The sequence below is a fragment of the Mesoplodon bidens genome (genome assembly GCF_964165515.1).
Source record: "Mesoplodon bidens genome assembly, chromosome: 7".
NCBI lineage: Eukaryota > Metazoa > Chordata > Mammalia > Artiodactyla > Ziphiidae > Mesoplodon > Mesoplodon bidens.
In genome coordinates, this window is record NC_138164.1 from 107,458,990 (window position 1) to 107,486,675 (window position 27,686).

General features: G+C 46.9%; 3 protein-coding genes across 7 annotated transcripts; 1 reads left to right on the top strand and 2 right to left on the bottom strand.

Moving 5' to 3' along the window:
- Positions 1–1,182: 1,182 nt before the first annotated feature.
- On the bottom strand, positions 1,183–10,851 carry HNRNPUL2 (heterogeneous nuclear ribonucleoprotein U like 2). Of its 2 annotated transcripts, XM_081241144.1 has the most exons (14): positions 10,262–10,850; positions 8,225–8,360; positions 7,856–7,932; positions 7,526–7,665; positions 7,126–7,216; positions 6,926–7,038; positions 6,442–6,705; positions 5,930–6,052; positions 5,426–5,554; positions 4,559–4,727; positions 3,011–3,211; positions 1,880–1,953; positions 1,508–1,615; positions 1,183–1,381 (listed from the first exon to the last, which is right to left on the bottom strand). In XM_081241144.1, the coding sequence occupies exons 1-14, from the start codon at positions 10,800–10,802 to the stop codon at positions 1,301–1,303; spliced, it is 2,247 nt and encodes a 748-aa protein (XP_081097270.1). In that variant the 5' UTR covers positions 10,803–10,850; the 3' UTR covers positions 1,183–1,300. The 2 variants fall into 2 exon arrangements, with proteins under 2 accessions (XP_081097270.1, XP_081097271.1); XM_081241145.1 differs by lacking the exons at positions 1,183–1,381; positions 1,880–1,953 and having other exon boundaries at positions 10,262–10,851.
- A 70-nt stretch (positions 10,852–10,921) lies between these two features.
- Positions 10,922–19,326, top strand: TTC9C (tetratricopeptide repeat domain 9C). 3 transcript variants are annotated; one of them, XM_081241147.1, is made up of 4 exons: positions 10,922–11,900; positions 12,514–12,806; positions 16,291–16,473; positions 17,412–19,326. In XM_081241147.1, exons 2-4 carry the CDS (start codon positions 12,569–12,571, stop codon positions 17,504–17,506), a joined length of 516 nt encoding a protein of 171 aa, XP_081097273.1. In that variant the 5' UTR covers positions 10,922–11,900; positions 12,514–12,568; the 3' UTR covers positions 17,507–19,326. The 3 variants fall into 3 exon arrangements, with proteins under 3 accessions (XP_081097273.1, XP_081097272.1, XP_081097274.1); XM_081241148.1 differs by lacking the exon at positions 10,922–11,900 and adding an exon at positions 15,892–16,002 and having other exon boundaries at positions 12,694–12,806; XM_081241146.1 differs by lacking the exon at positions 10,922–11,900 and having other exon boundaries at positions 11,911–12,806.
- Positions 19,327–22,378: 3,052 nt separating this feature from the next.
- On the bottom strand, positions 22,379–25,322 carry ZBTB3 (zinc finger and BTB domain containing 3). Of its 2 annotated transcripts, none has more exons than XM_081239872.1 (2): positions 25,220–25,322; positions 22,379–24,879 (listed from the first exon to the last, which is right to left on the bottom strand). In XM_081239872.1, exons 1-2 carry the CDS (start codon positions 25,259–25,261, stop codon positions 23,272–23,274), a joined length of 1,650 nt encoding a protein of 549 aa, XP_081095998.1. In that variant the 5' UTR covers positions 25,262–25,322; the 3' UTR covers positions 22,379–23,271. The 2 variants fall into 2 exon arrangements, with proteins under 2 accessions (XP_081095998.1, XP_081095999.1); XM_081239873.1 differs by lacking the exon at positions 25,220–25,322 and adding an exon at positions 25,014–25,024.
- Between the last annotated feature and the right edge of the window lie 2,364 nt (positions 25,323–27,686).

The following is a 27,686-nucleotide window of genomic DNA, read 5'->3' on the forward strand; positions in this document are numbered from 1 at the left end:
GAAGTCTCTTGGCTAGAGGCCTCTCTGGGACGCACAGGGAAGGCAGCCCAGGAGGAATCCTGTTTCAACAAGCCGGGAAGGGGTGCTCTCTTTCATGCACACGCTGCACACGCTCACATTCATGCTCTTCCCAAGTTCCAGCAGCCCCACGGAGCTGCCTCCCACCCCCCACCCTCCCCTTTCCTATTCACTCTCTAGCTGTGTATCAAAAAAGCCAGCAGGGCCCCGGCCCTCCACACTGTAGAAAATAGCTGCTATTCTCAGCGCCTGGGCCTGGTAGCCCACACCACAGGATTCACCTATATACATATCCTGCTGCAGTGAAAAGAATCCTGCTTCGTTTCTGTGTGAGCTGAAACCCTGAGAAACGTTCCTTCTCTTGAACTATAAGAGGACAGATTCTCTAACAGAGATGATTTCAGAGACTTCCCACCTGTCTCAACCTTGGAAGACAGAGAGTAGAGACTGGCAAATCACAGTCTTCAGGCTGAGGGCTGCAACCCCAACTCCTCCCCCGGATTTTATGGAAATCCATTAACAGATACAGAGAGGCTGCAAGCTGTTCTGCCCTGCAATCAGGAACAGTCCCCATGCCTCCTTGGCGTGGGGATCCTATATAACAGAACCGCCCAACTGGTAGTCTCCATGCCTCAGCCAAACAGCACAAAGGCACAGGAACGTGGAGATAGGGACACTATGGCCTCCCAGCCCACCGGACCAGATATCCCAAGAGGGAAAGGTCGGTAAAGAAAATACAAACGGTTAGTTGGTGCAAGTGATTGATAAGAGCTGATCGTTTATTTTCACTGCCCCAGTCACAAGCTCTCCCTCTGTCCCCGCTCCTGCCTGTACGGAGGGTGCCCTCACACGCCTCCCCACCCTCTGCGCACTACCTCGCCTTCACTCTCCCTTACTCGGCTGCCAGTCCAGCTGCCTCAGAATGTCAGAAGGGTGACATTTTCAGTTCTTTTCCTGTCTGACTGCAGGGTATAGGACAGGCAGCCCTAAGTGCTGCTTTCTGAGCAAATGTTTTTTTTGATTACAAATATCTAACTAGGTTTGAAATGTTTTATAGAATAAGACAATATTCTTTTCAACAAACTTTAAAAAAAAATGTACAGTTTTGTTGTTTGTTTCCACCCCCCTCCCCACCCCTGCTTGCGCACCCTCCCCCCACCGCCCCTCCCCGGCAGCTCAGCCCCACCCCGGCAGCCCCTGTTTTCCTTGGTTGTGTTTTGGGGGGTGCTTGGCACCCCCCGAGATTCAGCTTCATGGCTGACAAGCGACAACGGCAGGGGCTTCACCGATACCCTTGGTAACCGTAGTAGTTCCTGTAGTATCGGTCTCTGTCCTGGGGATGGTGGTAGTAGTAACTCTGCCACTAGAAGAAAGGGGGAAACTCCATCACTTGGAGCCACAGCTGGCTGAGGGCTGAGGACGGAGAGGCATGGCACTCATCCCTCTGGTCCTGCCCCCCTTCATCTCTCTATCCCCAGATGATACTTACATCCCGACTGTATTGTCTGTAATAGTCTCTGTATCTGTTGTACTCATAATCTCGCCCATAGAACCGATCGTAGTCTCCCCTGTATCGATCGTAGAAATTACGGTAACCCTGAGAAAGGAGAAAGAGAAAGAGTGGAGATGTATGGGCTTTCAGCATCACAATCCACTGCTATCCCCCGTCTTAAATGAGACACATCTTCACTTGATATTATAAACAAGCTTAACCTTCCCAGGATAAAGTCTTCCAGAGGAACAAATTAAATGGGCAAAACCCTAAGCCCTGAGAAAACAGCCCAAACCACTCTGCTCCCCCAAGCCAATAGGAATGGCTGTCACGGCCCAGAGGGAGGAGCAGAAGGAGAGCTGCACTCACCCCTCTGTTTCCAGACTGCCCCCAGTACTGCTGCCCGTAGGCCCGGTTGTCGTAGCCTCGGCGCTGCCCGCCCACTGGAAGAGAAATGGAGAGCGCGCTCAGACAGCTGGCATGGGGTCCTGGCTCCACATCTGAGTGGAAATCAAAAAGTCGGAGCCAAAGGCAATTCTGGGGGAATAGGAGGCCTGCTTCTGCCAGGCTCACACAATGTTAATTAAAGCACCAGCCAGGATCTTTTAAAAAGTCTGAGGTGGGGGAGGGCAGAGGAATAGAGACACAAGAAAACCAAGCCACCTTGGTTTCACCTTTTGAAGCTCCCCAATTCCTGCAAAACATTTAAGATGCCAAAAGGATACATGGCAGAGTTAGAAACATGAGTAAAAACTGCCATTAGTAGAGTCACAGACTTTCAGCCCTGGAAGGGATCCTGGATATCATATAACCCAGACCCATCATTTTATACAAATGAACAAAGTCTAAATGATAAGCTCTTCCAGGGTAGGAACTGTTGGTATTCCCACTGCCCAGCACGTAGCAGGCACTCAAAAATTTTGTTGACTTACACTTATAATTACACACACACACATACACACACACGCATTTTTAATGCACAGTGAGTGCACACTGTGGCGGGGGGTGTTAACTGACAAACTAGACATTCAGGAGGGAAATTAATTCCACTAATAAGCTAACTTACTGTCTAACACCCCCCCCCAGATTACTGAATAATGCATTCACTTTCTGCTCTATACAGTTGGGTTGATCCAATAGACAAAGTAGCAAGGAAAAAGATAAGAATCTGATTTCACTGCACAAATCCTTCAAATAAACTACAATAGTGAATGGGGAATCCATATGTAAAAATGAAAACTAGATAAATGAACAGGCTCAAGCATTGCTTTTCAAGGAAACAAATATTTTTGTTGAAAAATAACTACCTTTTATTGAAGGATTATGGAAAAAGCACAAGAAGCTGGGAGTAAAGAACACAGGAAGAAATAAGCTCCATAAGAAGGGACTTCCTTATTGTTGGTGATCTGACTTGGTTTGCCTGCCCTTTCCCTGTGGGTCCTGCTGCACTCAGCACAGAGAACAGACTGAGGCTCGGGCTGGCAGGTCCCCAGGACTCACCGTAGCCTTGGCCTCTGCTTCGGTTCTGCCGGTTTCGCTTGTTTCGATTGTTCCGGCGGTTTGTCCGCTTCTCCGAGGGGGGCAGCAGCTTCCTTGCCTCCTCCTTGTACTTCGTGACAATGGGCTGAGCTTCCTCCTTCTCCAGCTCCCCGTATGTCACCTCATCCATATAGTCGCATTTTTCAGGCAGAGAGAAGTTGGCTGTAAGAGTAAGAGAGAAGCTTGTGGGCCTCCAAGTACGTAGACGGGTAAGATCTCATAATGAAAACCCCACTACAAGAATAGGATTTTCTAAGCCTCGTCTATTAATGCACAGAAGCGTGCTGGGTTCACTCTACGGGTTTTCCCTAAACTGTAACAGCCCCAGGCAAAGGGCTATCTGCAAACTGTAGATTTACAAGTTCTCAAGTGATCCATAATAAATTAAGAGTGAACTGGGTTAAGGTTTCTTATCAGGACAGAAGCAGGCAGCCAGAGGCTAAAAGTAACTGAGAAAGTTTTGGTGTTGGTTAGATAAGAAATACACTTTTAAAGAGACTCAAGAAGAAACTGACCCGAGCCTAAAGGCTCTTACTCATCTATACAAGGAAACCAGTTAACCAGAGCAGGGGTCCTCATGAAAACCCCCCGTGTGTGATGGGCCAGCACGCTCGCCAGTCTCTAGACATCAAGTTCAGAGGCTGAGTCCCAGCAGGATTCAGTTCAATGAGGCTCTCCTGATTCTTAGCTGAATCCAGTTAGCCCTCCGTTTTATAAAACTGAACTAAACTCCTCCAAGTGCTTGAGTACCGGTTATGGACTGGCCTAGTTCATTCTAAGTACACTTGGAGAATCCAGCTCTGAAATGTGTAACCAGCTCCCATGCCTGGGCATTATCAGAATTCCAAGAGCCAGTAGCTGACAGCTCAGGTGGGATGCCAGGCGCTGAAGGCAGCACGGGGGGGAAAAACCAAACTCTGAGGTGAACAGCAAAAAACTAGATCAATCAAGATAGTTAATTTTGCCTTCTAGGGAACCTTGCTGAAAGGCTTTGTAACACACGTATCAAAAACCAAAACAAACAAACAACAAAAATAAAAAACAGGCTTAATGTGATACTAGAAATCAAAATATACTGATGAGATCATTCACTCCAACCACTACCATTTTAATCTGAACCACAAGCATGTCCCATCTCTAGAATATAAATTCGGTGAAGGCAGAGCTTCATTTCATTCATTCTTTCCCTATGTCTAGAACAGTACTGGACAGATAGTAGACACTCTTAAGTATTTACTAAATGAATAACTGACTCATTGAAGCCTCTGCCTTAAGGCTATCATCCTGTGGTCTATCACCATTTCTCTTTTTGTATTTTATCAGAATGAATCAAGGGGTTACTGCTTCACCATTCACTCTGCTCATTCATTAATCTTCAAGTGATCACACCCATTAATTTATTCCACAGATGTACACTTTACATGTGGAGAATCCTCCAGGTGCTAAGAGGCTCTAGTGAGGTGTGCATGGACCAAGGACAGGACCCCTAACTTGTAGAGTTTAGCCCACCTTTCATCTCCAGCATTATAGACTCAGGCACATCATCTCCCTCCACTTCCTTCCTCAGCTCCAGCCTCTTCTTCCAGTCCTCCTCATTAGGGACGACCACCACCACTTTCCGAGAGAAAGTCTTAAACAGCAATAGCTTCCGCCGTTGGCCAGAGTTGTACACGTTACACTAGGGACAAGAGAAGTAATAGACGTTTTAGGAATAAAAATTAAACACTAATTCAACCAACAATTACTGAGCATCTTTCACAAGTGAGGCACTAGATTAGGGGTCTTATTTACACAATCTCTTTGAATTCTTCAAAAGCTACATGATGTTATCCTGTTTTACACAACATGAAAATTGAGACTCAGAGAGGCCAGGACTTGTCCAAGGTCACAAACCTAGTAAGTGGTGGAGCCATGAATCCAAAGCTCCAACGCTCCTTCCATTGCCTCTACAATGTGTTTTACAGTCTGGGTCCATACACTCTCTGGTAAAAACACTAAGAGTTGTATCTCTGAGCTCAAAACACATTACAACCGTAACACAACCACTCAGTCATAATCAGGTAACCTGATGCTGTTACTTAATTCAGTCTTTCTCTATATATGCACCCTATTTTGACTCTGAGCAATTTTTTTTTAAGGGATTAAAAAAAAAAATTATTTATTTTGGCTGTGCCGGGTCTTAGTTGCAGCATGCATGCGGGATCTAGTTCCCTGACTAGGGATTGAACCCAGGCCCCCTGCATTGGGAGCATGGAGTCTTACCCACTGGACCACCAATGAAGTCCCTGAGCAATTTTATCCGATTAAATGGATACCAAATCTTTTATCTTTGGACCTACTGTTAAATTAGGTTTCTTTTGAATGTTTGAACAATACCTGATCAAGAATGAAGTTCCTCTTTGTCCGGGAAGCAATCTGGACCAGCTTACTAAGGCACTGGGAGGCTTGCTGAACTAAAAGGTCTCGGCTTTTGGGGTCCATCTGTGGCTCCTCGAGCCCCTTCATCTAACGAGTTTGAGAGGAAGAGAAACACAAAGAGTTACACAGTAAGTTAAAGCCCAGAGTCCCTGTAAACGCCGCACCACCACATCAGTTCACTGACATCCCTCAGTGCTGTGAATGTCGTCCACGTCCTACAGAGCTCATTTCCAGTCTCAATCGGGATATACGCCAGACTTTACCAGCTTTCAGGTCTGACAACACAGCAAAGGAAAAGAAAAAAAATCTACCACGAACACATACTGAGAACTCATTTCTTTAGTTGTGGGACCCTTGTTCTCAGACACCTGAAAGACCAACTCCACCGGGAGAAGATTATATAAGTTTCTTGGTACCTCAAGAGCTAATATCACAGCTGACTAAGCCCTCCCAGCAACTCACCCTCATTTGATTGAGCACAGTCTCAGCTCCCAGGACATTGTATCTTTTCTCAGGGTTTTCTTTTGCGTATTTCAGTGCCCACTGGGTCTTTCCAGATCCAGGCAGTCCCACCATCAGAATCACCTGCAAGTACACAGAACCAGGAATGCTATAAAAAATAAGTTAGGGGCTTCCCTGGTGGCGCAGTGGTTGAGAGTCCGCCTGCCGATGCAGGGGACACGGGTTCGTGCCCCGGTCCGGGAAGATCCCACATGCCGCGGAGCGGTTGGGCCTGTGAGCCATGGCCGTTGGGCCTGCGCGTCCGGAGCCTGTGCTCCGCAACGGGAGAGGCCACAACAGTGAGAGGCCCGCATACAGCAAAAAAAAAAAAAAATAAGTTAGGGTCATGTTTACAAAAGCCCAGTTTAAGAACATCCTCCCCTTCCCCAAGTTGGGTAAAGTTTTCAGAAGAAAGGCGACCCACCCACCATTCCAAGCATGAGCACCAAGGTTCTGCACACTCTCCGACATACCTCACACTCCTCTATGGTCTTGGGAGGGACCGCAGTGCGCACGCGCTCCTCCACAGGCACGGCATGGATGAACACAAACTCTTCTGGCGGTGGGAAGAAGGGCTCCTCCTTCTGACCAAAATTTAATTCTACAACACAATTTTTGCAGAGGACATGGGGTAGGAGGGCCCGGTCAGCCAGGGATTCCTTGTTGATACGGAATGCCACACCAAGGTCTTCTCCATTCTTGGAAAAGGAAAGTTCTACTTCTTCAGCCTCAAAATTCTACAATGACGAAAGACAAGAGCATTTATGGGCACACAGAGCTTGAGGTTGATTAATCTTACAATTTAATCTTTTTTTCTCTACTCCAACTGCTGTACTAAACAACTATGTGAGCAATGCATCAAACGCAGAAAAGACAGCAGCTGACGGGAAGCAAATTGATCCCTAGTGCCCTCTGTTTACTCCTTGTTACAAACCTACAACTTTCAGGAGCACTTACAGCAAAGCAGCCAATGACATCATTCTCCCCAAAAGTCTGGCCAAATTCCTCAAACTGCCCATTCTCTGCCTTCAGTCCTCGTCCATCGAAACCGTAAGAGAATTCATCCTCACCTAGAATAATCAGCAAATTAGTTATCTACACTCAAACCTCCCACAGAGCAGCAAACACAAAAATGATTAAGTTTAAAATAACTTTACCAAGCTGTGGATGGGAAAAATCAACAGACCATCCAACTCGAAGGAGAGAAACCTCTGTGCAGCCTTCTTTCATTGGGAGATTCTGGGTTACCTGGCCAAGTCAGGAAAGGAAATTTCAGACACTCGAGCAAAGTCTGAGTTAGACAAGATTTTGATACAAACCGAAAACGACAGCTATCACAACTCAACAACAGAAAAACAACTGTCACTGAACTTAAACCAAAGCCATGAGGGTCAATTTCTCGGTTACTGGAGCTACGGTTGTCATTCAAGTGTGGTACCTTCTTTTGCACTAATAAAATACTGGTGGGCAGTAAACTACTATGTACTGGGGCCCACTACATAGTAGTTTAATGACTAATTTAATAAATGAGTGGTCCTAATGAGCTGTACACACTACCTTGGCCTCAAAGCAGACTTTCCCCTTTGTCACTCCATAAGTACTTCTTGCCCCAGACCAAAGAGTGGGGAACTTCTCTGAGAAAAGTGGCTGCCCTCCATAGCGGTCTTTGCTCACTTGAAAATGGAGATCCGAGGTATCTGTTAAGAAAGAAGCAATCTGTTTACTCCAATGCCCAACACTTGAAGCCACCAACAGAACACAAATATACCCAGTTCTCAAGAATGGATACAAAGTTTAAATCTCTTCAAAGCTGCAGGCCATGAAGTTTTAATCTCCAAAATCACTTTTGATTGGTTTAAAACCTCAACCTGTCTGCCTTATACATACACGTGTCCAGGTTCACGAGAGTCTGATCCTCTTCCTCATCTTTTGCCTCTTCTTCCGGGGGTGGTGGAGACTTTGAACTATACATATGAGAGAAAAGCAAATACAGTGTAACCAAAGTCCTCTAATTTGAGAGGTGTCTGCATGACATCAGGTCTGTTTATCAGCAAATATAAAATTCCAGCAGACAGCTTCTTTCAACAAATGTGAAAAGGGCAACAGGAGCTTTCAGGGTAGATTTAATCTAAAACTTAGGCCTGTAAAAACCTATTCCATTTTTAATCCAACCCTCTTTCCAGACTCTCCAGTCAACATCAGGTATACCAAAATCAGAGCAGACACTCCCTTCAATGAAGGGACTATTTCCCTCACCGGCTGTGGTAAGCCTCCTCTCGGAATTCATAGTAAGCTCGGCCATGTTCATCCTTCTCATCCCGCTGTCTCTTTACCCCCCGCCGCTCACCATCTGAGCCTGCTGGCTTTGACTTTTCACTATCTTGGTCATCTCCTACAAAAAGGAGGGAAAGAAAATCAGCAGTTTTCATACTGGAGTGTAGAATAAGCTCAGAACCAACAGAAACTAAAGGAGGACCTGCATATCTGTCTAGTCAGAAGAGCCAGGTTTTTCCCATTGCATGCACAGAACATTTTATTTCCAAAGATGATCATTTTCCTGTCATTGGCTGGGATTTTATTTTTTAAAAAAAAGGGGGACATTATGGGCTAATTACAGTCAAGCAGTAGATTAAAAATTCGGCAATTTTTGCATTCTAAATTTATCTGCTTAAATCAGGTCAAACTTGCAGATTTTCCCACCAATATGACATAAAAGAAACATCCCATAAGTTTTTTAAAAACTTCATAGCTTAACTTCGATTCCTATCAGATTTGGATTTAAGCTGGACACTTAATATATGTTTTCCAACACTTTTCCACAGCTTCATGTTACAGAAGCCTCATTTTTTTTTTTTTTAAGAGTTTGCCTTTCCAGCTTTGAAACGCACAGCCATCCACAGCTTTACTTACATAGCTAATGGACTGTGGTGTATATACAGAGCTGTATTTTTATCACAGATTTTTACTGAAACTTGCAGGAGCAAACCATTAATTCACAAGAGACCCATAAATAATACTGCATCTTTACTGCACATAATTTGGGGCAGAAAAGTGTTGTCATACATTTAGCAACATTCTTCACAAGAGGAGAAAGAAACCAATTTTTCCTTGGACTGTTTTTGATTTGTAACACTAAAGTTTTTAATAATAACTTCTTTAAAGAAGTCCTTTATCCTTTAACCTTTTTTTATCTGCTATCTGGCGGTACACGTTAAGTCAAAGGTTATGTAATGGGATTTTGGTTCCAGAACATAGGACAATCTGCAAGTTGCATGTGGCTGTTGTAGAATGGGTTCCAATTATACCATCATACCAAGCAGCAGCCTAAAAAATGTATTATAAAAGGAACTAAAGCAAGCCACTTCATACTAAGAATGGGAAGCAGCTCTAGTTTTCCCCCCTACTCTGACAAGACAGTTATGGACCAGCTCCAACCATCCAATTACTTCAAAGAGAGAAAGGTCACTAACTCCCTAGGGCAACTGTATACAGTCTCTTCCACAAGGTTACTCAATGGACCCACCAACACCCCAATCATTTCAATTCAGGAAGTCAAGGGCCCGAAATGTAAAAAGCTAGCTAAGTGTACAGCAAATATACAAATTTGCCCATCCATCCACTCAGATGAAAGATCAAAATTGAGTCCTAAGAATTCAGGCAAGTTTAAACCCCTAGTCAAATAATGTTGATTAACATTCTAAATGCTGTAGATTAAAATTTTTTCTTCCGTAGTTAACGATTAAACTTGACACCCTCACACCACAGGCTGCTGAAGCAGGAGCTGCTGCTAAAGCAGGAGCAATGTTAGATTTCCAGATTTTCGGTGTGGCTCAAACTCTAATATTGAGCTTTCGATGGAGCGAACTTTGACGAACTGAGCTTATTGCTTAATTTTATGGCGAAAAAGTCAACAGTCGGGCCGAAGCCTCCAACAGTCGGTCTGGCTGTCCGTGTAATCAACAATTCCTCAGTGCATTCTCGGTTTAGGAAAAGATAACCAGCACCGCGGGAGGCTGCTCCAACAGGTAGCACATAAGCAGTTCGCAAGCAACATCGCTTACTTCCATCCACTCCCACCAAGCAACCAAGTTAGGCAGGAACCTCCCGCCTGCAGAGAGTGGGGCCACCAGAGGTAGTCAAACCCCCCAAAAAGGTGGGTAGAGGACGAAAGCCACCTCCCCTGGGGAGTCCCACCGAATGGCGATGGGAATCGAACCCCGCGATGCAGGGCTTGGTGCTGGGTCAGGGGCGCACCCGGCAGGTTGGAGCCGGGCTCCGCTGCCAGCTCCTCACCCTGTTCCTCTGCGGCCTTGTCACCCGGCGCCTCGGATCCCGGCGTCTCGTCTCCGCTCCGATCCTCCGGCTCATCTTCCTCCCCCCTGCCGGTGCCCTGCTCTTCGCCACCGTTCACCCCACCTGACTCGGCTGTGGCCTCCTCCGCCGGTTTCTCGGAAGCATCGGGCTCGGCCGCGGCCTCCACGGCTGCCGCCTCCGGGGGCTCCGGCGGCGGCTGTGCGGCCTGGCCCGAGGCCTGGGCAGGGGGTGGCTCTTCGTCTTCGTCCTCAAGCAGCGCCTCCTCGTCCTCCTCCTCCTCCTCTTCGTCCTCCTCCTCGTCCCCGCCCGGGCCGCCGCCCGACGCGGCCACAGGCCGAGGCTCCGCCTTGCAGGCCCCGCCGGGCCCGGCCCCGCCACCGCCGGCCTCGTCCTCGAGCATCTCGGCGTCCAGCGCCTCCTGCAGCCGCTGCGCCAGATCCACCTTGAGGCCGCGCGAGTCCAGGCCGCGCCGCTGCAGCTCCGACCGCAGCTCGGTCACTTTCAGCCGCTTCACCTCCATCGCCGCCGCCGCCTCCTCCGCCTCCCGCCGCCTCCTCCCCTGCGAACAGTCGACCGACCCCGACCGCGCAGGCGCCGCCGCCGCCCGCCTCCGCCTCACGCGCCAGTACTGAGCCCGCGCGAGCGAGCGCACGCACGTAGGCACGCAGGCAGAGGGCCGCGCGCAGCCTCCGCTACGTAGTGTTTGTTTCTCGCCCTTCCTTCCTCCCCCTTTCGGCCCTCGGAGCCCAATACAACGCAGCGGGGAGCTGTTTCCTCTCCAGCCCCCTTGGTTCCCCTGCCGCGAGCGGGCGGGCGGGCGGGTGGGCGCGCGCCGAGGACGAGGGACTTCCCTTTCTCTACCTCCCGCCCCCTCTCACCCCCTGGGCCAATCGCCGCCAGCGGCTTCACGGCGCAGTCGCACCGGAGCCGGAGACGGGAAAGGCTGGCTTCGGCTCAAGTGCCTCGTAGTACCGAGGCGTGTGCGCACCCGTCTCTCCGTACTTCCAGCCGGGGCTCCGCGCAGCCGCCCGGAGCTCCCTCGCCACACGCCCCGCCCACCCCGTCACCACCCTTACTTCCGTCTGACCCGATCGCACTGTTGTCGTAGGGCTTGCTCGCTAATCTCTGTTCCCTAGTGTCTATTCGTGCAGCCACTTATTGAGAGAGAAAAAAGCCAGAAGGAAAGCAGGGAAGCTCTTGCAACGTGAACGCCTACTGGCAATTGTCTTTTTGGTTAGTCAACGAAAGGGCTCTCTAAAACCTTGCAAGGACTGCAGTAACTAACCCTGGCCCTCTTTTTTCCCCCCTCATCCTTCAACTTCTACCCAGCAACAGACACCCTGACCTCGCCGTATTGGCCAACTTGAATCGTCATCTGCAATTCTGATTGGTCCCTCAAGATCTTTCGGATTTTTTTTTTTTTCAATTGGCGAAGCTGCCTGAGGATTTCCGCCCACCCCACGGTTGGTCCACTGGGGAGGCTGGAGAGGCGGGGTCGTTTCTGCGGGATTACTTTTCCGGGGCCGCTTCTGATTGGGCGGCGTGGAGCAATGCGCGCCACCCTTTAGGCACCAAGCTGTCGGGAGGCCTGACCCTGCCCTCTCCGTACTCTCCGCCGGTAAATCGAAGCCCAGCGGGGAGACTTCGGGTTCGGCCACTTGCTGGGGGCGAGGGGCTGGGCGCGGGGCATGCGAGGCTTGCAAGAGCGGCGCTGCGGCCGCGTCACCTTCGGCCTGTGTTTGGGGTGCACGGACCGCATTCACCTCGGTTCCCCAGCTCCTGGCCCGGAGGTCAACAAATGGTGGTTGAATAAGTGCGAACAAAGAGCTGGGATGGAGGCAAGCCCTCTACACCTCTTTTAGCAGTTGTCCCCGCCTACTCCCCTCCACTTCCAGGTCAGGGAGGTGTGTCCGAAGGAAAGGAGGAAGCAAATTCCGCTGGCGTTTGCACGACGGCCACAATTTTATAGTACGGCCTTCGCTTTTTCGTGCAGTCTCCTCACCCCGGAGTCGCCGCTTTAGGAAATCAATTAATCTCTGGCTTTACTCTTCCCACGTCCTCTCCCTGATCAATCCCCTGCACTTCTAGAGATTGAAAAATAACTGCAGAGAAGAGAGGAAGGGGCTGTAGTAGAATCAAGGAAACATTCCCTGAGAGGCCTTCTGGAGAAGGAGAATTTCCTGCTTTTTTAAATCGGCTACCCAAATCGGTTATTTCGCTCCTATCCCCAGAGCTTCGATTGCTCTTTCACTTCCCAATTCCTCAAGAGCACTGGGCGACAAAGTTATGGAGAAGCGCCTGCAGGAGGCCCAGCTGTACAAGGAGAAAGGGAACCAATGTTACCGGGAGGGGAAGTACCGAGATGCTGTGAGTGGGTACCATCGAGCTCTGCTGCAGCTGCGGGGTCTGGATCCAAGTCTGCCCTCCCCGATACCTAATCTGGGACCCCAGGGCCCGGCCCTCACACCTGAACAAGAAAACGTACTGCGCACCACCCAGACAGACTGCTACAACAACCTAGCTGGTAAGAACAGGGCTGAAGGGTGGGTAGAGTGTCAAGGCCGGGACATGGAAGTCTGAGAACATTGGGAAAAACACTGACGTGCTTCTCTGCCGTCATCTAGTTATTCTGCCATGAATTGAGATTTATTTTCAATCTGTAGGGTCTAATAGAGTTTCTGTAGAGCAGTGCTTCTCAGACTTGACTTGGAGAGTTTGTTAAACACAACTTCTTGAGCCCTGTCCCCACGATTCCGATTTAATGGGTCGGAGGTTTGTGTGTTGGGCGATGTGTATACCAATTTGCATTTCTAACAAACTCCCGGGTGATGCTGATAGGTTTAGGGAATTTCGCACGCTATAGAGAAAATACTGAACCTACGTTTAGAGTGTTGTTTCTTTAATATTTAAAATATAGGAAAGAAGGCACTTGCTTTAACTGGTGGTGTAAGTTATCCATCTTAGATATTTTGATTAGCTTTTCCTCATTTTCCTTCTTATAAATCAGCTAGATGGTAACCTGGGTAACCAGTATCTTCCTTATCCAGCTGGCCTTGAATGAAGAGGTGGATTCCAGAGTTAGTATCGCTAGGATTAATCTGCTAAAAGAAGGGAGACTTCTTAGGTCTGTTTTATGGCAGGCAAAATAACCATAGAGCTAATTAAGTTATTTTGAAGTATATTAAGATATTCGAATGGTCCCCAGTTGAGGCCATAGAAATCATTAGGAGTAGTTTGTTTGTTTTTGTTTTTGTTTTTGTTTTGCGGCACGCGGGCCTCTCACTGTTGTGGCCTCTCCCGTTGCGGAGCACAGGCTCCGGATGCGCAGGCTCAGCGGCCATGGCGCACGGGCCTAGCCTCTCCGCGGCATGTGGGATCTTATCGGACCGGGGCACGAACCCGTGTCCCCTGCATCGGCAGGCGGACTCGCAACCACTGCGCCACCAGGGAAGCCGAGGAGTAGTTTTTATACTTTGTAATAGTTGTTTAAAGGACTTTTTTCTTTTTGCTTCCTACAACACTCATCAGCTGTGATTTGGTGAAAATCTGGCTTTTTTACAGTGTGTGTCCAGAGCTCCTCTTAGACTCAAGTAACAGTAATTAGAGTAGCTAATATTTCAGTTCATTCAACAATTATTTATTGGGTACTGAGGATACTGCAGTATTATTAAACAGATAAAGATCCCTGCTCTCATGGGGAGATGGACAATTAACAGAAGAGGTAACATATATTAGAAGATGATAAGTAATGCGGAAAAGAATAAAGCAGAAAATGGGGATGGGGACTGCCCTGGCGGTCCAGTGGTTAAGACTCCATGCTTCCAATGCAGGGGGTGCAGTTTCCATCCCCGGTCAGGGAACTAAGATCACACATACCGCGTGGAGTGGCCCCCCCCAAAAAAAGAAAAGAAAAGAAAAGAAAAGAAAATGAGGATAGTGAGTGCCATAGGCATGGAAGTGTTAGGTAGTGGTCAGGGAAGGCTCATTAAGGTGACATTTATGAAATGCCATGTTTAAGCCCTTTATACACATATACATGTAAACCTATTTAAGTGTCACAGCAATCCTTTGAGGTAGCTTTAAGGAAACATCTAATAAGTGGTGGAGCTAAAATTAAACCTGGGAAGAGTCTTAATTGCAGAGCTTAAGCTCTTATTGCAGAATACTGTACATTATTAGAGAATAGAATACACATTGGGGAATTGACCAGAAATCAAGGAAATGAGATAGGTACTTGTAAATATCATGACTCTCCAGGTAGACTTGAAGGCAGAGACTATGGCTTATCCATCTATAGACCCTCTGCTTGGGGGTGCTTGGTAGATGCTCCATAAAGACTCACTAAAATTAAATTTCACTTACATGTGAGTGAAATTTACATGTTGGGCAGTTTATTTATAGTATCTCTCATCTTTATAAAAATTCTGCGAGGTAGTTATGATTTTCCCCATTTTACAGATAAGGAAATCAGACCATGTCACTGCCTAAAACCGTCCAATGGCATCGCATTACACTTAGGAAAATATTCAAACTCTGACCTTCCCCGGCACGGCCTGACTTGATCTGGCTCCTCCATAGACCGAATTCACAAAGCATGCGTCCACCTTCCAGCTTTGTAGGATCTCTTCTGTCAGCTAGAATGCCCTGTCCCTTGAATGACCCTTGTCATTCAGATCTTGGCCCAGAAGTCACTTTCTCAGGGAGGCCTTCTGTAATCAAACATCACTCAGACCTCATTCACTCTCTGTCCCAGCACAGTTCTGTTTTCCTCAAAGCACTAATAAATAAGTGAATTTCTTAGTGCATTCCTCCTACCTGGGAACTGGGATGCAAGCTCTATTTACTCCTCAAGGTGTCTGTCTTGTTCCTCTCCTCTCCTGCTCCTAACTCCGCCTAGCACGTGGTCACTGCTCCATAACTAGTTGTCGAATGAATGAATGAAGCTACAGTGATGGGTTAGCTGACCGCTTGGAAGTACCTAAGTATTGATATAAACCATATGGCCACTTGGTGGGGATGTTGTAGAAGGGTTGGAGACATCAGCCCTGATTCTCCTTCCTTCTCAGCACCGTGATTTAATAATGCTATGTGTAATTCCTACAGTTATGAAACAGGGAATGCATTTCCCTTCTTACTTACAGAAAGGCAGAACACTGACCTGAACATTGCCTCCTAAACAGATTTGTGGTTTGAGGTCCCATTCTTTCATCCAAGGGAATAGTGAAGTAATATATTAGCATTGAGAATGGTGGTAATTTTTGAGTTAGAGAGTCCTTGGTTCAGATTTCTTCTTACTCATTCCACCTAGAAGCTGTGGGGTCTTGGACAACCTACTTGACCTTTGTGAGCCTTGATTTCTTCATCCATTAAATGGAGATGGTAACACATAGTGACTTCAGAGGGTGGATGAGAAGATTAAACAAGCACATAGCACAGCGCTTACTATTTCCTCACACAATTAATGGCAACGGTTGTTGTTAACAGAGCTTCAGTACAAGCATTGGGGTGAAATGGAAGATGCAAGACAGAGAGCCCTGGGTAGAAGAGATACAATGAAGAGTTTTAAATAATTTTTTTTTTTTTTTTTTTTTTTTGGCTGTGCCACGCAGCATGCAACGTCCCAGTTCCCCGACCAGGAATCGAACCCGCACCCCCTGCAGTGGACATGCGAAGTCCCAACCACTGGACCACCAGGGAAGTCCCCATAAATAAATTTTAAAGTATGTTCTTATCAACTTTTATAGCTGGGCCTGACCCACACTAGGTACATGCTAGGCATTTGGTAGATAGTGAAGTAAACTGTGAGATATGTAAGGCTTATATTCACTGCTGTAACCCCAATGGCTAGAAGAACGTCTGGCATGTGGTGGACACTCAAATGTATTTGTTGGATGAGTAAATGTTGTTGACATCATCCTAGGTTTGGTACTGCCTTGAGTTGGGCAGTGGTACTTAGTGTAATAAGGTCCTCCTCCCTCTTCTCTCTTCCTTCCATTTGGCCCCATTAGCCTGTCTTCTTCAGATGGAGCCAGTAAACTACGAACGGGTGAAAGAATACAGTCAGAAAGTCCTGGAGCGACAGCCTGATAATGCCAAGGCCTTGTATCGGGCTGGAGTGGCCTTTTTCCACCTGCAGGACTATGACCAGGCTCGGCATTACCTCATGGCCGCTGTCAATAGGCAACCAAAAGGTGAGAGAAGGAGATTGAAGTAGTAAGTACAAAAAATTGTTCCACTGAGGTAGTATCTGTGGGAGAGTGTTTTATTTTATCTTTCAATTTATTGAATTTTGAAAATAGGTAATAATACATTCACATGTTCAAAATTCAAAAAGTGTAAAAAGATACATGACAAACAGGCTTTCTACTCCTGTATTCTTGCCTCCGCAGGAAAGCAATATTATATATGCTCCAGAAATCATCTTAAAATGTTGTTTTTCAAGTTTCAGTTCCGAGATGGGGACAAAAATAGGATCTGGATTCCAATGAATAAACATGATAATCCTCATTTCTACCAGTTCTCCAGCTGGGGTCTATCCTTTGCTTAACTATCCATTTATCCTTTAGCTCAGCTAACCCCAGGTATGACCTTCTTAGAAGGACAGGCCTCCTGAGAGAAAATTTGAGGCTTATTTCCAAGGGAAAAAGAATATTGTGAAGAGAATGACAGACTCATTCCTGTGTTGGTGGTTCAGCACTGAAAACTGTCTCCCATTTTGCATTCTGGCTTAGAGCGGCTACTGAAGAGGGTCCCCAAACTTAGAATAATTCAGCAAAATCTCTCTAATTGAACGGGAAAGCCATTATGAATTAATAAAGATATATGAGCCGTTGTTCACATTTCTTACCTTCAAGTACATAGATTAACTGCCAGCCATGTATAGTAGCTTTAGAGACTTGCTCTGACAAAAACTATCTCTTCAAGCTCCTTTTCATTATTAAGTTAGCATCCCTGTACAAGATTTTTTGATAATGCACATAATTAATGAATGAGATTTACTATTGCATAGAATTGTTGTGATATATGCAAATGGAAAGATTTTAGGAAATGGAAGTGTGTTCATAATCCTCTTCTGCCCAGAGGTACGATTATGGCCTGTCTCTAATTGCCTTCTTTGCCCTGTTCTAAGACGCCAGTGTCCGGCGGTACCTTCAGCTAACGCAGTCGGAACTCAGCAGTTACCATCGGAAAGAGAAGCAGCTCTACCTGGGCATGTTTGGTTAACAAAGAAGAAAGATACCCCTCCACTAGAACTTCGGTGAAGTTTAAAGACCCATCAAGGGGAAACCTGAGCCTCAGCAAGAGAAATTAACCCCATACCTCTGACCGAGGTGAACTTCTATTTTGTTTCTAGTTCTGCACGAACTCTTTATTGCTTACATGGTCTGTGTCTGTTTTTGTTTCTCCATCTGTGTATTTATACGGCTTTAATATGTGGTATTATTAGAGATATTTGCCTTGAGAAATACAGCCAGAAAACATTCATCAGTTATGGGTGGAATTAATCATATCTTTGGCACAAATTTTAATGATAGATGTTGGTAGATGTAGTCATATACAAAGGAGAAGGCTAGCAGAGGATGAAGTAACAAGGAAGGCAGAAAGGAGTTTCTTCCTTCGTTTCCTCAGATGCCCAAAGCCAAACTTACACAGGCCACAAACTGGCAAATATATATACTGTGAAACTAGACAATTATAAATTGTCACGGCTCAGAATGAAAGATTTGAAATTAACCATCTTGATTAAAATAATTCCTTTGTCTTAATGTTCCACATACATTCAGATTCTTTTTCCCCCACAAAAGTATCTAGTTCCTCTTGTTTCTCTTGGTAATTTCTTTTTTTTTTTTTTTTTTTTTTTTTTGCGGTACGCGGGCCTCTCCCATTGTGGAGCACAGGCTCCGGACGCGCAAGCTCAGCGGCCATGGCTCACAGGCCCAGCCGCTCCGCGGCATGTGGGATCTTCCCGGACCGGGTCACAAACCCGGTGTCCCCAGCATCGGCAGGCGGACTCTCAACCACTGCGCCACCAGGGAAGCCCTCTCTTGGTAATTTCTAGTCCTTGCTATTGTTCACACTCAGATCATTAATATAGTATACTTATTTATTTTCTTTATTAAACCCTTCTGTCTTAAAACTTCTGGAGTCAAGCATTTAAGTGTGTATTTTGTAATCTTTTAAAAGCTCTCATGCCAAAAAAACACTCGTAAACATTTTAATTTTTAATAGGTGCATATCTATAGTATGCTCATTTCTCTAAAAAAACATAGGAAAGACAGTTTACCAAGTCTTCTAGAAACAATACCATAAAAGAACAGGATAAAAACATAGATCTGTTTTTACTTGTTACCCGCCCCCTTGTATTTTGCAGGAGCTCACTTCCTTAAAGAGGAGGGATACAGTGAGGAAAGGTTCTCTTCCCTTAGGGCCTCTTAAGCACCAAGGAACTTTCTGGAAGATTTTTTGGGCATGGGTGCAGGCGCAGATCTGGTGCAGTCATGGCTCAGTAGGAGGCTTCATCAACTGGGAGCTCCTTTGTCATTCTGCTAATGTCCACAATGTATGAGTTGTACAGAGTAGATAAGACCATAATAGCACTGCTTCTACCTTTATGAGTGAAGGTAATAAGCATGTGTCATTAGCCATCATACACAGACAGATTTCAGACAAAAACCCCTTAGTCTTGCCAAGTGTACACAAGCTCTTCTCCCTTTATCAGTAATGCCTCTCTCAATGAGCTAGGCTCCTCTTTGAGTCTCCCTGTACCCTTAAATAATACAGCCATCAACTTACAAACAAAAAGTTTTCATACCAAATAATCTTTTAAGTCCAAGGACAGAACTAACAAAAGTTGAATATTTTATTCCTCTTCCAAGCTTCTTAAATTTCTAAGCCTAGACTGTTGCCAAATTATGTCAGCGTTGTGTGTTATGTTTGTTTGGGGTTGGTTTTGCCTTCTGATTTTCTTTTTTTCCCCTAAGACTTGATGTTACAGTAAGCTATGTTCTGCATCAATGAGGAGAAAATAAAACTGATATTTAAAAATGTATTGTAGAAATTTATTGCACTAACCCTTTTTAGCACTACTAAGAGACAAAGTGGTCAGACTTACATTTCGGTCTTTAATTTGAAGGCCAGCTCCTAACAGAGATGTTAACAAACGGGAAAGTGGACAAAGGTAGGCAGTCAAATGTGGGTCTGGAGGAGGTCTGGCCAGCCCACATCCTGAAGGAATCAGCCAGAGGTACCTCAATCTCTGTACTCAGGAGTTTGTGGAGGGGGGAGGCTGCTCACCTTACCAATCCTTAATGGTTTCCACATAGGATTTGAGGGTTTGATTGAAGAGAAAGCATTCATGGTGATGTGAGGATTCATACTGCACATAAGGGACAGTTTAGAACAGTGTTTCCCTCCAAACCAATACCCACCATCTTTACAGTTTTGCCAGAATCACATACTACCTATACTACTTTTTAGTCAATATTTTATTTAAATATGAATTTTTGGACAGAGGAATATGTTAAGTGATACCATGGGGATGTAATCAGCAAACCCCAGGCTAAAACCATAAGATGAATAAACCAATTTCTTCTGTAAATTGCAAAGAAAAAGAGAGGGGAACCTATAAATTAAAAGAAGTTTAAGAGCCACCAACCAAATAAATGTGACTCTACTTTGGATTCTGATTAGAAGAAAACAACTAAAAGTTTTTATGAGACTGTGTATGAAATAAGAAAAAATATATATATTGGTCTCTTCCCAGGTCCTGGCACAGATCTCCTAAAACCCTTGGAATTTGGATTCTGATTTGAAAAAACAACTAAAAGTTTATGAGACAATCAGGGAAATTTGAACAAGAATTATTATCAGTTTTGCTGAGTGTGATCATGGTATTTGGTCTTTTTAAGAGTTCTTTTAGAGGTACATGCTGAAATTGCTTACTGATGAAATTGGGGCAGGGACTTTAGAGCACTTCATATCATTTGCCAAAAAACACACAAAGAAACCCCAAAACAAAACAACCAACCAATCAACCATAAAAATAAATGTATTTTACAGTTAAAAAAAAAAAAGTATTAGTATATATTGAAGTAAACCATCTTTGGAAACACTGGCTTTGGAGAAAGTGAAATCCAATGTGAAGGGCTAAAATGGTGAGTCTTGTGAAGCTAAGAGCAAGTGAAGGCATACACTTATAAAATACCAATTAAGAAATGAAATCCTAAACTAGGAATAGGTCTCTAAAACTGGAGAGCAAAGGGTGGTTGTCTGAAAACTAAATCAGCTTGTAGCTCAAAAACAAATAACTTCTCAGGGTTAAACTCTTAATAGCCTGGGACCTGGCCCATCCCACCATAAAAAGAGGCCGATTTTGGCTTAGTAGAAGGAATAATTATCCAACAATTAGGGTTGTCCAACAGTAGAATATGTTTCCTTTGGGAATAGTGAGTTCTCTTTCAACACTTGGCAAAAGGAGGACCCAGCGTTGGACTAGAGGTTCATGAGCTGGCCTATGGTTCGTTGAATCCATGGATGGGACTGTCAAGAGTAGTGGAAACCAGAGAAAGTTCTCTTGATCACACCTCTACAGACAGGCCTAAACTGTTCTTGGTGTCCAGCAGATAGATAAAGTGAGGCAACTGTGGCCGTAATTGTGTTGGCTGCTGCTTTAAACATCTTGCAAATTCTTGGCTGCCACCTCCGAAGAAAGCATTCCGTGCTGGGAACTAAAGGCAAATGCTTGCTCTTCAGGAGAATCTCACCAAGTAACACATCCTCTTTAGTTAAGTATTGCACTTGGCCGAGACAGTAACAAGGTTCCTGTGTTCCCCAGATGGTTCAGAGAAATTATATACATTATATATACATGTACACATATTTATTACGCCTTGCTTTTAGGAACTGATGTTCTGAGGCAACCGATTTCTTTTTTCCCCCCTCCTTTTTTAAAAAATTGATAGATAATTCACATACCATAAATTTCACTCTTTTCAAGGCAACTGATTCTTATAGGCATTTTGATGTGATACTTACTCCAGGAAAAGGTGCTCCAGTCAGCTAAAATAGCTCTTACTGTATGTATGTATATCTTGCCTTGTTTCACCAAGGAGTTAAGGCAGTAATATATTTGCATAAATAAAATTAGCCATTTGAAAAATAAAATAAAAGATTATTCCAACACAAGGAAAATGAAAAGCGCAGAATTCAGTCTCTCAGCCATGGAAATGTTAAGCATCAACTTTTGCTTCCCATCATACCCCAAGTAAGGAGCTTTCTTTGGCCAAATCTTTGATGCTCAGCTCTGTCTCCTTCCTATGACTCAAAAACAGCTTGCTAGTGCGAGTTCACAGGGCTGAATGTGACAAATACAAAAAGAGAAGGAATTCAGAAAATTCACTCATATTTTCATCTTTTTCTAAATACTCCTTCCTGCTTTTTTTGCATTCAGTTCCTTATGTGCCAAAGAGAGAGAGTTTGTGGGGAGCCCTCTGGTCCATCCTACAAACACCACTCTTCACCACAGGCAGGGGCAGACCCTTCTCTTACATTCCTAGAATGCTTTTTCCCCCCATGCCACATCAACACCCCAAATTCCCATTTCTTTGCTATCTCTACCGTCAGTAACCACATGTGTGACCGTACCTGAGTAATTTGACCTGTCTAGGCTGTCATCACACCTTTTAAGTGAGGGAGTTAGACCAGATGAACTCTAAGATTGTCTCATCTAGAGTTCGTTGCTTTAGTTTTCCCAAGCGCCCATCATTTCCATTTCACAAGTCCTCAACCTGCCCCCACACGCCTACCACCGTGGAGCTTGGTGTTTTCTGCCTTCCAGTTTGTCATCTTCAGAGACCTAATGCACATTTAAGACGTGCAGGCAGGGCTTCCCTGGTGGCGCAGTGGTTGAGAGTCCGCCTGCCGATGCAGGGGACACGGGTTCGTGCCCCGGCCCGGGAGGATCCCACATGCGGAGCGGCTGGGCCCGTGAGCCATGGCCGCTGAGCCTGCGCGTCCGGAGCCTGTGCTCCGCAACGGGAGAGGCCACAACAGTGAGAGGCCCGCGTACCGCAAAAAAAAAAAAAAAAAAGACATGCAGGCAAAAATTTCAAGTCATCAATACGGTATCTGTTGTTGAAACAGTCAATCAAAGGTCTTTCTACATGGAAAGCAGAGGGAAAGGGGTAAGGCAACAAAACCAAACACTCAAAAGATCAAAAAAGAAAACAACTTCTAGTTCAAAGTTAACCATTTTCAACAGTGTTTTAAACCAGCATGGTATCTGAAGTCGTAAGCCAGGGTTCAAATTCTGGCTTGCCCCTTAACTAGCTCTGTGACCCAGAACAAGTTAATGTTGATTGTTCAGTCTCAAGTTTCCTTGTCTGTGGGGAAAAAAGCGGGGAGAGGGATAATACCTCATAAAGTTGTTGAGGATTAAATGAGTATTTATGTGAAGTCCCCAGTACAGCCCAGGACACAGGAGGAGCTCAACTACAACAATAAACCATAATTGTGTGAAATTCCCTAATTTGTACACTTTTCCTAAATAAAGTCTACACTGCCCTCTGCCTCTCTCACTTTTTTCTTCATAAACAACCTGACCCCCACCCCTACCCCAAGTACAGGTATCAGATTCCTAGGTCTGGAGGAGAGCTGTGAAAGAATCAGCAGGCGTGCAGGTTTGTGGAAGAAACCAGCCAAGACCAGTTCAGAGAGATACTTTTCACTGCTAGCTTTATGGGTCCAAATGCAGAGTGAGAAGCGATTACACCGCAGGAAAATTCCCAGTGCCCTTGGTGAGCAGTTGACTGAGATGCGATGCCCCATAAAGTCCTGCTATCTGGCTGGGAAAAGAAAAGGGTAGGAACCTACAGCCTGGGCAGAAGCTTCATTCTGTCCCCAGCAGGGGAAATGAGATGCTTCCCACCTTCCATGCTGCCCCCTAATGGTGGCAAGAGCAGGCCTAGCATCAGGGCGTGCTCTCACAGATGTTAGTTTTTGGGGCCAAGTACAAAATCTTTGGGTGGCCCTCCAGCACTGCTGTTCTGTCTGTCTGCTGTCGGGGAGCCAGGGATGGGCTGCACTCCCAGGAGGGGGCCAGCCTCTGGATCCGGTTTGCTGCGTTTGGCCAGGTCCTCATTGTGAGCCTTGCGGATGTGGCGGTACAGGTCCCCTGACTGCGTGTAGCTGCGCAGGCAGTAGCGGCACTCGTAGGGTCGCTCGCGCGTGTGCACTGTGGCATGGCGCCGTAGTGTGTAAGAACATGAGAAGGTCTTCCCACATGTCTTGCAAGTGGGAACATCCTCAGTAAAAACCCCAAAGCTTCCTGGGGCTGCTTCATACTCAGAAGGCAGGTAGAGTGGCTCGTGCAGGGCGGGTGGAGCAGGCAGGGGTGAGGTCACCAGTCCTCGATGATACTGCCCTGGACCTGGCAGCAAATGGTAGGGTAGGTGAGGATCTGGCGGCAGGAAGTGGTCACTGGCCCCCACCTCCTCCAGTCCTGCTGCCCTTGGCTCTTCAAAGGCCTCTGGCTGGGGGGGCTGTTCACCATACACTGCTCCTCCAGGTGGGAACAGTCCCTCAGGACCCCGAGGCTGTTCCTCCGAGGCATCGGGCTCCTCATCGGAAATCACAATAGCTTCTACTTTCACCTGGACCAGCTCCGCTTCTGCTGGGGCTGGAGCCTGGGATGGAACTGGGGCTGGGACTGGGACTGCAGCTGAAGCTGGGGGATAGAAGCCTTGCAGTGGTCCTCCAGTTCCCCTTGGTTCCACCACCCTCAGATTCTCAGAAACCACATCAAGGGGAGCCAGTGGCTCCACTGAAACCGTTGGGAGGCCCGAAGAGAAGTAGTTTGCAGGGGTGGTCTCTGTGGAGCTACTGGGGCTGGCAAGAGAGACATCAGCCACTGGTGGAGGAGGTGCCCGCAGATGCGGTGAGTCAACCTCCACGCCAGGTTGTGTAGTATCAGCCCCAGCCGGCATCGGTGGCTCATCTGGAGGACAGACGGTAGGTGAGGGAGCTGCTGAGCCTTTCCATTCCCCTTTGCCCCAGTGGCCTGATGTCTCTGCAGATGCCAACGAAGGTTGGGGGCCACGGGAAGTGCTGGACAAAAACTCCAAATTAGGGTGCTGTGAGTTGGTTTCTTCCTCCTTCTTGGTACTATCCGCCTCTGCCAGGGCCCGGGCTTGCAGCCGCCGCTTACACACCTTGACAATATCATTCATGTGCAAGTAGCTGGCAGCTGCCAGCACATCCTCCACAGGGGTATCCCCCCTCAGGACCAGCTGGCCAGCATACATGAAGTCCAGAAGCAGCCCAAAGGCTGGAGCTGTGACAATCTCGTTGTGGATACACACCAGATCCCTCTTGTCCAGTTCCCGCTCTTTGTAGAAAAGCTGGAAAAATGGGCTGCAGGAGGCCAGCACAGCCCGATGGGCCAAGAACTGGGTGCTACCCACCATCACCGTGCAGTCACAAAGGAAACCCTGGGACCGCTGCTCTCGGAGGCTCTGCAGCAGCTGCTGGCTGTGTTCTGGGAACTCCATAGCACCCCACGAAGGGAAAGGGACCCTAGGAAGGTCGCCACCAGTGGCTCCCTGGGAAAAGAGGACAGGGGGTTAAGGCAGGTGACCCTCCCATAAACCTTAACGTCACCTCTGAGCTATTACTTGCCACCCCAAAGCCTCTGGCAGCACCGTCCTGACCCCAAGACGCTCGCTTAAATTATTACCCTTCTTTCTCCCAGGTCACACCCAGTGGTCTACTTTTAGCCCCGCCCCTTCGGCCTAACCTTAGAAGCAGGCCCCGCCCCGTCGACAAAGCCCCTCCCCGGAAGTCCCGCCTCCTAAGCAGCCTCCGCTTCCTCGATGCCCACCCGGTAGCTTCCAGCACCTCCTCCAACTAGAAGTCTCGCTCCCAGGCCTTTGCGGGCGATACCTCTACGCCCCACTCCGGGAACTCCCTGAGCCTCTCTCGCATTCCAGGGGCTAAGAAGTCCGAGGGTGGGAACTAGAAGAGAAAGCTGATCTCTTCACTCACCACCGATCAGCCACCGGGAGAGCTCCGCCCCTTCCCACCTTCTCAGTTATCATTGGCTCAAATTTGCCATCCCTCGTCACGGATTGGTTCACTCTCCACTAACAATCCCCCCAGCTCGGGGCGGCGTCTCCAAGTGGGTGCTGGTGGCCATCACTCAGGCAAGTAGGCGCCCGATTGGTTAGCGCTCCTGTCCTAAACTTTTCCTTTTCTAACCGCCTTCTTTGCCTCAGAGCCCTCTGGATTGGCTGAGCTTTTCCAGCTACCTGAGGCAGTGGGAGTGCGACGTCCTCCAGGCGGGCCGCAAGGCACGCTACGGCGCAGAGCGTTGTGTCTTAACGGACAGCACGTCACCCTCGCTGCTGGGTGACCGGGAAAATGAGAACCTACAAGCTGGTGTGGTACCCAGGAGGCCCGAGTCTTAGACCCGGCTCTGCTGTAACCGTGGGCGATAGCTGCACCTCTCTGAACTGCGGTTGTTTCTTGTAGGTCCCTTACTCTCTCAAAAACTCCAAGATGCCCTGATGCCTCACTCCCTCCAGTCTGATGGTTCTGGGCTCCTGGCTCAGCAGTGGTGGTGTCAGAGAAGTAGCAGCTGCGCGAATGCAGTCGTAGCGTCCCTAGCCTAAACTCTATAGCCAACTTACAATAAAGAGATGAGTGTCCTTCTCTGTCTGGAGCGTAGTGGGCAGTAGCTGGTAGGAAAGGAGGGAGTGGGCCAAGGCCCTAAAATGTCCCTGGGTGGAAGAATAAAGAGTGTGATTACTTCTAAAGAGATCTTCCAGAGTTCCTAGACAGCAGCTAGTTGTCTAGCGACAACTACTGAGCCCGCGTGCTGCAATGCAACTCCTGAGGCCGGCATGCGTAGAGCCCGTGCTCTGCAACAAGAGAAGCCACTGCAATGAGAAGCCCGTGCACCGCAACGAAGACCCAATGCAGCCAAAAATAATTAATTAATTAATTTTAAAAAACCCGACATAAGTAACATTTTCATTTTCTAGGAAAAATAACTATTTTCCCAAGTCAAAAATATATGTAGTGAAAATAGTGTCATTGCTTTACATTTTTCCAAATTTCTTTAATGTCTGGCTTAACATAAGACAGCTGGATTCTCACATCTGTTTCTGTTTTCAAACTATTATGAGATATTGTTTTGATTATATGAAAATTAAAATCTGATCTCACACAAATGAGTGGGCATGGAATTTCATTGGCCATGGTGAAGAGTTTGTATTCTGAGTATAATCGGGAGCCATTGGTGGGTTTTAAGCAGGGGAGTGTTCTGATACGATTCTTGCTTTTAAAAGCTTATCCTGCCTAGTTTGGAGAAAGGAGCATAGGGGATCAAAGTGGGAGCAGGGAGAGAGCTGTGGAAATTGTTCTGCAAGTGATGATGGTGGCTAGACAAGGGTAGTGATGGTGGAGCTGGGGAGAAGTGCTGGGTCAACAGAATTTGCTAAAATTAGGATAGGAGATGAGAGTCAAGAGCAAAAAGGAGTCAAGGATGGCTAAAATCTTTGCATGAGCAATGGTGTGGCTGACAGCCATTTTCTGAGATGGGGACAATGGGATAGGAAAATGGAGAGTTCTGCTTGGACGCTTTAGGTAGAGCTTCCCCTCAGCCAGTTAGACTTGTGAGCTTGAAGATCAGGGGAAACACTGCGGCTGGAGATATACATTGGGAGTGTCATCAGCATATGGATGGTATTTAAAGCCAGGGGACGGGAGGGAAAACCCTTGTAGGAGAGAGGGCTGTGGAGCTGCTAAGCAGTGAGGAGCATAGGCTGTTCAGGAAGCTTAAGCGATCATGTTTCTATAGGTTCAGAAGTGATCAGAATGAAGATGAACCTGAGACTGGGCACAAAGACTGTGTGCTTGACACACTCTGGGGTTGCCAAACATACTGGACCCAGGTTTTAAGAATTATAGTTATTGGACTTCCCTGGTGGCACAGTGGTTGGGAGTCCGGGAAGATCCCACATGCCGCGGAGCGGCTGGGCCCATGAGCCATGGCCACTGGGCCTGCGCGTCTGGAGCCTGTGCTCCACAATGGGAGAGGCCACAACAGTGAGAGGCCTGCATACCGCAAAAAAAAAAAAAAATTATAGTTATTTTGGGAATTCCCTGGCAGTCCAGTGGTTAGGACTCCACGCTTCCACTACAGGGGACACAGGTTCCATCCCTGGTCGGGGAACTAAGATCCTATATGCCATGTGGCGCAGCCAAAAAAAAAAGATTACATTTATTTTAACCTCTGTATAAATCCCTTTGGTCAACACAGGCTAGTGGCCACTGTGGCTTAATAAGCCTAGTGTGTGCTAGATTTCAGCCTCTCTCACACCAAGGCGCACCATTAAGCAGGGCACAA